The sequence below is a fragment of the Vanessa atalanta genome, chromosome 8 (genome assembly GCF_905147765.1).
Source record: "Vanessa atalanta chromosome 8, ilVanAtal1.2, whole genome shotgun sequence".
Taxonomy (NCBI): domain Eukaryota; kingdom Metazoa; phylum Arthropoda; class Insecta; order Lepidoptera; family Nymphalidae; genus Vanessa; species Vanessa atalanta.
The window spans coordinates 602,220-614,886 of NC_061878.1; the positions used below are offsets into that span (position 1 = coordinate 602,220).

A 12,667-nucleotide genomic window follows, 5' to 3' on the forward strand; every position below is an offset into this window, starting at 1 on the left:
ACAGCCGTTCAACTCCTAAATAGGAAGTAATTTGAACGGTATTTAAACACACTTAAAGTTCAATAAAAGATCGTCTTCTTTGAACGCTTGTTGATTCAAGTTTTTCATCTGAACCTGTCGTAAGGAGGTCAAATGAGATATTATGTTTAAGTCGTTTAAATATTAAACTTATTAAAATCTTTTTTGTATAATGTCTCTACCGTGTCAGCCTCGAAGTTACCTTCTTCAAGTTAAGAAAAGCGGATCACATAATTACACAATTATGTATATATAGTATAACGCATAATTGGCAGCTCTTAAAGGATCTACCGCTCTTAAGGTATAACGCGCCTCAATGAAAAGGCTATCTACAATGACAATAATTTGCAATTCCTAAGCATTTTTTAGCATTAGCATTAGCAGCCTGTAAATTTTCCCACTGCTGGGCTAAAGGCCTCCTCTCCCTTTGAGGAGAAGGTTTGGAGCATATTCCACCACGCTGCTCCAATGCGGGTTGGCGGAATACACATGTGGCAGAATTTCGTTGAAATTAGACACATGCAGGTTCCCTTACTAAGTTTTCCTTCACCGCCGAGCACGAGATGAATTATAAACACAAATTAAGCACATGAAAATTCAGTGGTGCCTGCCTGGGTTTGAACCCGAATCATCGGTTAAGATGCACGCGTTCTAACCACTGGGCCATCTCGGCTCTCATATGCTTCCTAAGCTTAGCACGTGCAAATATACAAACTCTTCATCATTGTAGTATAACCTTTTATAGTAAATGGATATTCCGAGCTCAATGATTTTGCAGATTGTCACCATATTGTGACGACTAAGCAAATAAGCACATTTCACTTGTGACACATATCTCTAAGTGCATGATATAATTGTATGAATATATTAATACGTTACGTAGTATTCGTGTTCGCATAACGAATCCGTATCATAATAAAAAGCTGAATAAATTGATTTAATTTTTTAAATTTCTTTAAACATTATTTAAATTCGGTGTATTCGTAAGTGTGTTAGTGAGAATATTTGTGGTAATTTATTCGTACTCGTCACATTAGGTTGCATTTAGCAATGGAAGCGGATTCGTAATTTAAAAGGAAAACGCAACCATTGCATTGGCGATCTCGCCACCATTCCGCGTGGTCATCATTTGTGCAGTCATTATGTTATGTAGAATTTGTATACATCGTTTATATAACATCTTCAATTGTAAGAAGACTTTTGTAAGTTGAATCTATATATATAAAAGCAAAATACTACTCACTGCTTAATCACGAAATCTCAGAAATTAAAACACCTATAAATTTGAAATTTGGCGGTTAGGTCCCTTATAGGGTGTAGACATCCGCCAAGATCCTAAGACCTAAGGAGTAAAACGAGGGTTAGAAATCTGTGTTTTATAAATTTCGCGCGGGTAAAGCCGATTGCGGCTAGTATCACATACATTCATACTCAAAATAAATCATATTAACCCAAACAGGTTACTTACTCTATTCATCTCCTGGCTATATCAGATTACTTCGATGATACAAAATTATTGTAATGTATTCCAATTACATTCTCAATAAGATTCGAATTGATTTAAATCTTCGAAAAAAAAAAAAAAAAACAAATTGCCCGATGCTGACTTGGTAATGTGACGTTTGAAACAAAATTAAACGAATGAAGAGAAAAAAAAAATAAACCAATTATCATAACATGTTATCTGTGATAGTATCAAAATAAATTATGACATACATTATTATAACATCGGAGTTATTACGTATTACGTGTAAGGATTTCTTTACAACAATACGTGATTTATCTACGTCTGCTTATTTGCAATTTCGTAAACGGTACACGGAGTGCAACCTTAAACCGATGATAAATTCCGACAATGTGATTTGTTAATCGTAAACATTGTTGGAGTAATGTATCGGTATATAACGAGTGCATTCGAGGTAAAAGGGCAAATTTAATAAGTCACCAATGGAGGTGACAACTAGAAGAATTATTCTAGCTGCCCTATCACTAATTTGTGTAAGTACTTTTAAGAATATGACATTACTATGTAGGATGAATTCTGTTATCGCCAGCTCGTGTTGCGGCTGCTTGATGGCAATTACTCTGTATTCTATCCGTACTAGATTGTCTTTGAATGTAACCATTCGATTCTTTGTCTCATTTGGGGATTGCGTAGTGCGTTTCTAGCACAGCGTTCAAGTTTTTACAGACCGTCCACTTTCCAATAATTCTTCTCATGTTGATGGGCTCATTTCCCGACATTATACTTGTTTAAATACTCGATGCTATTGGTACATCCAATGTACGCTATTACGAAACGGGTGGTATTACCTTTATGCCTAAACAATACGGCACAGGTTGTTTATTTAAAGATATTTAGAGCTGTGTTTTTATTCATACATTAGTTCTCTCACTCACACTAAGATATCTTGTAAACACCAGCGTTACTCACACTTGAGTGAATCGATCTATAAGCGGTACAGAGTGATTACTATCAAATATGTAACTTTTGAACTAAATATCATATTAAAGAGTTTATAGTAAAGTATAAACATTATTAAAATTCGGTATTCAACATGTTCTTCATATTATTATTCTGAAGTTCTGAAGCATGTTTTATTTTACAATAGAATGCAAAAAATTTAATATAGTAATAACTACAGGCTTCAAAAATGATATGTTTGTATGAATGGGCTTAATTGCGTCTTATATTTATTATATAACGAGTTCGAAAACAGGAAAGCTATTGCAATTAAATTCATAAGATAACCGGGATGTATTAAACACTTTGGAATTGGGTTAAATAATTAATTACTTCGTCCGGCATTAGAAATATTTTTAAAGTGATATTTAAATAGAAGGCTATGTCGAATACTACTACGTAAAGTGTTGAACAACAATTTTTTTAAATCGAAATTCTAATTTACAGGCAGTTCAGGGCCAGTATTATGTATCACCGTACGCATCGCCAGCACCATCGCCACTGTACTTCCAACAGGCCTGTGGCTGTCCATCCCAACCAGTAGCCCTCGCCGGGCCACCAGCAGCTCCCATATACGTATCTCTCCCAACACCTCCACCAATATGCGTTACTCCACCTCCTTTACCTCCCTTACTTATAGAAGTACCTCTACCCCCACCAATAACGGTATCTCCTCCTCCTCTGCCACCGTTTTGTATTACTCCACCACCATTACCCCCTATGACGATAACACCACCTCCCTCGCCTCCGTTATGTGTAAGCCCGCCACCGCTACCACCTATGTGCGTCACGCCACCGACGCCACCAGCTCTATACGTCAATCCTCCAATTCCTCCGCCAATAATGATTGAACTTCCGATGCCTCCGCCAATTATGATTGAGCTGCCGCCGATTTTAGTTCAACCACCCCCGATGCCCCCTCTAATGATCCAACCACCCCCGCTGCCGCCTATGCCCGTGCAGCCGCCCCCTCTACCTCCAATGATGATCCAGCCGCCAGCGCCGCCACCGATGTATATCCAACCGCCTCCCCCGTGCCCTATAACGATCCAGCCACCTTGCCCCGAGCCGATATACGTGCAGCCACCTCCTCCGTGTCCCATCAACGTTCAACCTCCACCGCTGCCCCCTATTTGCGTCCAACCACCTCCACCTCCGCCACTTTGCGTTCAACCGCCGCCCCCGGAACCCTTCTGCCTGCAGCCGCCCCCACCGCCGCCTATTTGCTTTTCTCCGTCCCCCTGTTCAATGAATCCGCCATGCGGCTGCGGATTGCCTCCCACAGCGTTGGCTAATCCGATTTATTTATAAAAAGAGAAAATTGTTATTTGAGAATTAGTTAGCTTTATGTAATTCTATTATTTATGTATAAGAAATATTAAATTTATAATAAAAATAAAATAATTTGTTATTTGTACACAGTGTTTGTGTTGTTTTTTTTTCTTTATAAATTGAACATATAAAAGTTAAGCATAAAATAATATTTGTTAATCGCAACTTTACAATTCTAGAAGGTTTTCCGGGCGTTCAAAAATAGTTTATTATTTATTTGCAAATAAACTATGACATCATTATTTAAAAGTAAAACCAAAACCAGTATTGTTTCGTTAAGCCTCTTACTTCATAAATCCCTTCTACTAGAGCCATTCTCGAATGAAGCCAGTTTAATATAAGTGTTTAATTCATATAATTTTAAAAAATAAAATCAATATAGTACTGTTGTTAAAAGGTTGTGGGTATAGAAATTTTATTGTAATGTTCGCAATTTTTTAAATTACTATACAATTTGTTATACTCCAAGGAATAAAAATAGTTGGCATTAATTATTTTTTGGCAGGACTTTGTGCAAGCCCGACTATGCCGGTTTGATGGATTAGTGAGCCAGTGTAACTTAGGGCCACAACATCTCATTCACATTGGTGGGTGAAGAAATGCTTAAAATCTCATATGGCGTTAACGGCCTCTTACCATTAGATAAAGGCCGGCAACGCACCTGCAAGCCCCCCGGTGTTGCAGATGTCCATGGGCGGTGGTAGTCACTTTCCATCAGGTGAGCCTCCTGCTCGTTTGCCACCTTATGACATAAAAAAAAAAAAAAAAGATAGCTAATTTGCCCGTCCGCCCTACCTATGCCATAAAAATGAGATAAATATTACAAAAGTTAGATTATCCCTTAAGAAGCGACCTCAACTAGACAACCTTTGGCTACAAAATTATCATCTAGCAGACCATAGCCATAGACCAAGACCTGTTATCACAAGAATTCGCCAGTTGCAACAAGTGGTGGCATGCTATAGACATACACTCACTTCTTGTATGATTGTATAAACTATTTCCTAACCAGAAGTTATAATACTAGTTACTATAGATATAATTAAGACTAGAGATTAATTATTTACCGACTATAAAAAATGAATGTTCGTGTACTTTGAACACAATATTTTTTTCAATTCGAATTAATAAATAAATCGATTATAAACATGCTGATAAATTTTATACCACAACGACATGTTTTCAATTACCTACCTGATTTCTAAATGTTAAACAATTGTATCTTGTTCTCAACGCCTACAATTACGACTAATAAAATCGAAATATTTTAAAGTAGCTACGTCTCAATAGTCCAGCGTTGTCGCCGGTTCGGAATGTTCGCTCTGACGAGAAAACTGCCAAGAAACTCAATAATTTTATTCCCGTGTGCATTCTACAGTAACGAAAACATTTAATAAAATGAGTAATATATTAGAAAGTGCTCTAATAAAAATAACTATTACAAGTATTTAATTTAATGAATATAGATAGATCTCAATTTCTCAATACAACAACATGAAGTATATTTTATTAAGAATCAATACAATTATTTGAAACTTACAATCTTTCTATATATTGTACCTACGAAAGTACTAGAACTATGTTACCATTGGTTATTTTTAAAAATATTGGTGTAAATAATGAACAATTAATATATAATTGTCATTACTTAACATGAAGCCGGATGGGTCATTATCAAAGCAAACTCTTCCGAATTCGACCCATGAGATAATATGATTTTTATACACGGTAATTCGAGAATTCATATATTGAACTAAACTAAAATTTAAAATCCATAAATTTAAATTCCAATAATTTAAAAACTCATTTAATTGTAATACTTAATTTTTTTATTACATAACTGAAAACAACTACTTACCCAATATACATAAAACTTTTACCATAAGATTTTGGTATACACTATCTATCCGACCCGGCTTCAGACGAGAACAAATATAATAAGAAAAACTCATGTTTTCCGGTTGGAAATTCAAAATTATTTATAATATAATAAATAAATTTTATAACAAAGTGATATGATGTCGAAGACACTTAAAAATGATATACTAACGCATAATATCTTGAGAACAAACAATGTCACTCAAATTTACAAACCAATCTCAACCAAAAAGTAATAGTCGAACGTCTAATTGTGATTTATTACAGTCTTATAGAGATGAAGTTCAATTACTTTTTCAAGTAAGTCCCAACAAGCACTTTTGAATCATTTCAGAAGATTATATTTAATTTAATGTTACGTTCGGTTCAGGATGCCCATTTGGTAGGTACCACTCACTCATCACATATACATATAATGATATACATATAATGTTTTATGAAGAATGATTTACATATATTTGTTACAGTACTTATGTCTATGGGCACCTACGCTTTCGAGTTTACCATGTTATTAAATTATTATGAATCCCGCATGAAAAAATATTTATTTATTTATTGAAAAAGTTACACCACCAACTTATCACTAAAATTAATAACTGATGTGGGTCAACGAATACTAACTATATGATTTTTTATCATTCTTTATTGAATAACTTATGACTTACTTATGAATAATATTACAATTAGTACGTACTTATTCTATTAATACATGCGCCTAAACTCTGCCGAGCCTGTGTCTAAGGCGCTAGGCTCTTCCGATGACGTAATACAATTATACGCAATATAAGCAAGATATAAAGCATATCAAGTAAATTAATTTTGTCAATACTTCAAGTATTTAAAATGGGATATTTACCACGAGTCTCTTGAACAAGACATTCGTAGATAATGTCGAAATATCAAGCTCCACCCAATAAAAATAAAAAAAAAAACATGGTAAATATCCCGTTTGAAATAATTGTAGTAAAAAAAATAACCATGGTAATTTAAAAAAAAAATGTAAATACTTGTAGTTATTTCAAATTAGTTAGTGTTGTCGGATCAAATATCCAGAACATGACCTAGACTAAAATGAAATATTTCATAAACACATTAATTCCGGATGTCAAATATTAAAAAAAATGTGTAAGAGGTCGGGTCAGGTTCAACAGTGATGCTGTCGACATCATTAATGCAAGACATTTAAAGATCGCTACGATACCGGTTTTACAACACTTAATTTGAATCCTAATTATAGGTCACAGATACTCATTTGTATAAAAATACGAAAGACTTGTGACTTACTGGGTACATATGACTATATTCAAATACAGATATTCGCCGAGGATTGCTCAATCACAACGTCAAAAGCGATTACAATAAATGTTTAACGACTGTGCATGTTTCGTGACCAAATGCAATAAATATAAATTAATTTCCGCTAACCTTTAACTTAACTCTTACTAAGTTGTTTTTTTTTTAATCTATACAGCATGGCGGGCTCCGGGGGGCTCGTGGAGTGGTCGGAGGGCGCTTCGGTGTGGTTCCAACCAGCCGGCGCCCCCGCACCTCTGCCCGGCGAACTGATCGAAGTCCACCGCGCAGCACGCGTGCTGCTGGTCAGCGCCGTGGTCAATGGACAGGTAAGAAAAATGGGAAGATTTTTATAATATAACAGTTATTAAACAAGAAGAGAAAGAAAGAGAATCATAATTATATTCTCGTTTATTTATCTAGTTGTAGAAAGATATGCTGGTAATGCCCATTGAGTTTATTTTTTGCTGTATAACTTGTATTTTTTTTATTCTCCATAAATATTACTATAAGTATAATGTATTGTTCCGATTTCGTAACATGATTTATATTTTCTCCTACGAAAACCTCCTGCATTGCCTTATTGACTGTCAGTACTGATCGAAGGGATTGTGTCAAGATTCTGTTCCTTTTTCTTACGATTTTGCTTACGGATGAAAGAATAGTATTCGAAGCGTTATAATTAAATAGCGAATTAAATTCGATGTAAATCAGATCTAATTGAATCTTTCACAATACACTGCGTTGATCCTCAAGTCGTGACGAAATACTATAGAGTATGGACGATAAATAATTATCAGTCGAAAGCATCGAAGTGATCATATATAAACATAAGTATATGTACAGCTGATGTAATATGTATTCATGAATGTGTTAACATCTTCTTTAAGTAAAAGAATGATTTAAACCTCAGTAGGTACGTGACTTGTAACTCAATTAGGATCATTGTAATGGCGCACTTATCATATTAAGGCCAGTACATACTTTAATTTTCTATCTGTGTAAATTTTTTTTTTTTTATTATAGATTTCTTGGTCTAGTTTGTATGTTTTAGAACCTTACACTGTACTCTATAATCAGTTATATACACGTGTTTACATATAGTGTACAGTCAGAGTAAGAAAACCTTCGTCAGTTTTCAAATTTATTCCTTTATCAAGTCGTAAACTCTTAGTACATTTTGAAACTAAAGCATTAAACAGAAAACTGCACATAAAATTAAACTAACATAATATGATAACAAGGTTCAAAAAAGTGTACATTGCGACGCAATACGTCATACTGAATCTGTAAAGCAGATTATCGTTCATACTGAGCACACGAAAATAGACCTTAAGGTGACGAACCTTTTCTTACCCTGACTGTACAGTTCGTAATCAATTTCAACTATTTATATTATGCAAGAGTAAATTGAATTTTCTGTACCCCTGACGACGGTTAGGTCGTTAAACCATGATAGAATTACAAACAAATAATCAAAATCAAAGATTGCACGATCCAATCGCAGAAATGCTTTTAATTTAGACCTTACAAATAAAACGCTCTAAAATACGACCTTGAATTAACTACATCGCTTCGAAACCTATTCAAACGTAACACTAATTTTGTCACAGAAAAATGGTGAATTTTGCATCAAAAAACCGAAATAAGGTGACATCATCTGAAAATTATTCTATGTTATAATAATGCAAATTTTGTTAATTTTGTCAATAACCATCGCAAAAGTTGCGTGCTATGGTTCCGAAACGATATAGTTGAACAGCTATAGGCGTATGCTCTGTGGCTATAACAATGCAGCTGATGACGAATAGCCTTCGACTTTGACACATCGACTATAAGAACAAGAGGAATTAGCCAACAGTCGTGTTTTTCGAGCGTTTTAATAATGTCCCGATTTTCGATAACGTATGTTGAAAAACTTTGGTCGCTTTTCCACTAAAATAAGATGCAAAATTAGAAATAGAAAACATACACATAAAAATATAAGATAGACACATTATAAATCAGAATAATTTAGCTTAGTGTGCTAAATAACCCGTGACATATAAAAATAACAAAGCATTTTTTTTTGTTTTGTTCTGTGGTATAGATGAACTTAACACGTTTTTATTTAATACTTAGTTATTTATTACTTAGTACTTTGTTTAAATGAACAAAAGTAATAGCCAAAAAGAGGTTATAATTAATTCTTTAAAAGAACGTCCCTGCTCTCCTGCAGAAAGCAAAGGGAATTACGCAGTCACCCTACGTATTACGTCTTAAACATTTTGAACGATAGTTTAAACGAACATATAAATAAACAATAAATACACTTCTGACATTCTGAAAGGGTCAAGGCTAAAGCTATATCATTTTACTTTTATTTCCTGTATTTAAAAAAAATATACGGAACATTGAGCATTGAGAATCGAATCGTAATAATACTTGTTTTTTACTATTTAAGGTTTCACTAGAAATATTTAAATATTGTTTCAAAGAACAACCAGCCCAGCTAATTATTGTAATATTTCTTGAGAAACTCAATGTATTTGACTTTTGACTAGCGATTGTTTAAATGTTAAAACTGTAATTAAAAATTAAATTTAATTAAAAAAAGTATTTAAAAACTCTTTCGATTTAATGTTAGAAGATAATACCTACAAAATATTATTTATATCAATACCTTATACATATATAATAAATGTATAGCGAACTTACAAGTCACTTTAAACAGGATTAGGATTAAAAACATATTCTTTCTACTATACAATTTTGTATCTTAAATCATTTTCAAAACAAACATACACTTCAACGTCCAACCTAACCTTGATATGTGATAATATAATTGTGTAAGGATATAATATCGAAACTTAAGTTTAGCACACATACTCAAAATTGATACCGTTTAAACGTGCTATTAACGGTGTGTGTGCGTCTTAAGCGCAAGCATTCGGGCGCGTAACGCAAGGCCGTGCGTAGGAATGTCGATAGAGAGTTAACTCCGACATATTCTACGCGCCTGATAACTTGTCTCCACTTTTTTCAAATTCCTCGTGCTTATAATGTTCTAATGGCGATTTCGCGCAACATTGTACATGTAAATAAACCATATTAGCAATATCAAACTCTTTTATTAAATAATGTTTCACTCCAACTGAAAAAATAATAGAAAATTCATTGACTCGGTCACGTACACTACTTACTGAATTGCTCATAACAATTCTCTGTCCAGTTTTTTTAATGGGATAGTTATTTTTATTAGATATAACTTTGCGTAACACTTAAGACCCCGGGACAGGATAGTTGGTGCCGTTATCCTGAGCACTATAACAGTTGTTAGGCATCTCATCTAGCAAGCATGTGAATCAGTTGGCCGCGGAATATAGTGCCTAGTGGATCAACATTTCGTGTAAAACGATTTTTACTACTCCGTAATAATTCCATTATAAATCAGTTAGTAAATCCATGTGATAGGTGAAATTCAATTAATAATAATTAATACAATTAAGCGTCCAAGCGAAATAACGTGTATAATGACTTAATAATGACCAAAAGAAATTGACACAAATCATAACGCTATTACGGGAAAAAACTGACAGCGTTGATAACCACGAAGCGAGAGAAAATAAAAGCGATAGAAATGTTTTATCTAATTTAATTGAAAGCAAATCAAATCAAGTAATTGTATATCGGTATCAAGTAGATGCGTGTTCGCTTTGCTCCAACGACGAGCAACTCTCCCCAGTCCTGGGTGTTCGAACCTCTTCCGTATGTATATGACTTGCCTTGTGAAATCCGAAGGCAAAAGAAGAGTACGGAAGTCATAGTACCCATTTTGAAGAAAAAAACAAGTATGAAATACGCATCGAAAACACGCAGACAAAAATCAGTGCCGTTATTAAAGGATCTGTGCATGAACGTTCTCGTTTCTAATGTATGTATGTTATTATTGTAATTACATAGCTTTAAATTAGATTTTATCTAGTAATTTTTTTTTTTAATTTGATTGATACGAGTGAAAGTCACAAGGCGATAAAAAAAAAGTAAAATAAAACATGAATCGTTTACACGACGTGTGATTACGAAGTGTACGAGAATTTTAACGTTATCACAAAATTCTTTTTCATACGTTTGCCTAATATATTGAAACAAACATTACAATTAAATACATAGGTTATAATAATTTTAAAAGTTTTAACTATTTCATTTCCAGACTGCGCGTCCATTACTAAAATTATTTTTTAATATGTAATGTAATGGCAGAGTAGAGTCGGACGTTTACAGGGACAGATTTTGTAATATTAAAAAAAAGACAAAGTTTGTAAGTTCTATCCGACCGCAAAGCATTTCCTATGGCAAGGTTTATTACTACAATAAAACCCACAGTTAATAAAACATTTCCTAATGATCAATGAGGTATTAATAGATATGTGTATAGTTCGATCCTTGTACAATAGATTTAGAAGATGGCTTTGATTAAAGAGACAATATCAAAATGTATCAACATTATCAAGAAGTTTAACGTAGTTACTAGACTATTATTGCTTTTCTATATTAAAAACTAGGTGCTCGTCCCGACTTCGCTCGGTTATATTACAGATTCTGTCTATGATAACATGATTTTGCTCCTATTGGTCGTAGCGTGGTATATAGCCTTCCTCGGTAAATTAACACTGAAATATTTTACCAAATAGTATATATCAGTAGTTCCTGAGATTAACGCGTTCAACCAAACAAACAAACTTTTCAGCTTTGTAATATAAGTATAGAGAGACATAGTGTCATTCACTCTGACAATTAAAACTATTAACGTAGCCGTACTTATAACTGTTTAAAAAACTGGTTCTCAAGGGTATTATGTAAAACTACCCAACAACTGTCATATGGAATAATGTCATTAAACACACACCTATTTAAGACACAATTACTATCATTGCTTATTAAATCTCTTTTTTTTTGGCAGGATTTTTATATCCTAAATAAACCATTCTTTCTTTCTTTCATTAGCTATTACTTCATGGACAAAGTTCAATAGATTCTTTAATTGTTTTTTATCCATAAATAAAAATCATATTTTTTTGGAGTTTTTTTTTTATTCTCGTTTTTATTTTTGCATTGGAGCACAAGGCGATTGTTTATTTATGCCATTTAACAACACATAAATGTTATCAGCTTTAAATAACTTTGACATGAGGGTTATTTCAGAACGTCTATTTCAACCACAAGAAGACAAAACCTTAATAATACTTTTGACATTGAATTTTGAGATATAATTGGGCGAGAACTTGAACAATCTATGACATTCATTCGAGAAAAAAATACTTTTTCAACGTCAACGAAACTGTTATCGACACTTTAGAAGTAAAATTAAAGATGATATAAGTAGTTAAGTGGTCTAATATTGTTTTATAAATAAATATGTTTTAATCAAGAACTGTTCGTAGTGCACAATTTAACTGAGCTTTAAGCAAGTTCCATGGAATATGTAAATCTAAGGTTTGTTTATCTTTATTCCTTCTTCGATTGGAATAGACTGTGGTGTTTCGTTACCGTTTGGGTCGCTTAACAGTATAGATAATGAACCACTTAGCATTGCATGCTGATTCGCCTGACTTACTTCGCTGTGTAAACGTGTATAATTTTACACATTTTTATGTTCGTGTAGTATGAACGTACATATTTTTTTCTTTTCGTCTAAAATAA

At 33.5% G+C, this 12,667-nt stretch overlaps 2 protein-coding genes across 2 annotated transcripts in view; both read left to right on the plus strand.

Moving 5' to 3' along the window:
* LOC125065975 (unconventional myosin-XV) overlaps positions 1-12,667 on the plus strand; it is a 79,119-nt gene that overhangs the window by 23,482 nt on the left and 42,970 nt on the right. Inside the window, exon 2 of the mRNA XM_047673842.1 lies at positions 7,164-7,314. Within this exon, the coding sequence (XP_047529798.1) occupies positions 7,165-7,314 (150 nt within the window). The 5' untranslated portion in view covers position 7,164. The remainder of the gene's footprint in view (positions 1-7,163; positions 7,315-12,667) is intronic.
* On the plus strand, positions 1,905-3,906 carry LOC125065977 (leucine-rich repeat extensin-like protein 3). Its single transcript, XM_047673844.1, has 2 exons — positions 1,905-2,016; positions 2,930-3,906. The coding sequence occupies exons 1-2, from the start codon at positions 1,966-1,968 to the stop codon at positions 3,791-3,793; spliced, it is 915 nt and encodes a 304-aa protein (XP_047529800.1). The 5' UTR covers positions 1,905-1,965; the 3' UTR covers positions 3,794-3,906.

What these genes read in the sequence shown, in the direction of transcription:
- LOC125065977 (XM_047673844.1), top strand. Translation starts at nt 1,966, where the DNA reads ATGGAGGTGACAACTAGAAGAATTATTCTAGCTGCCCTATCACTAATT. An exon ending in CTGCCCTATCACTAATTTGT is followed by an intron (nt 2,017 to 2,929) that starts GTAAGTACTTTT and finishes TCTAATTTACAG; the next exon opens with GCAGTTCAGGGCCAGTATTA.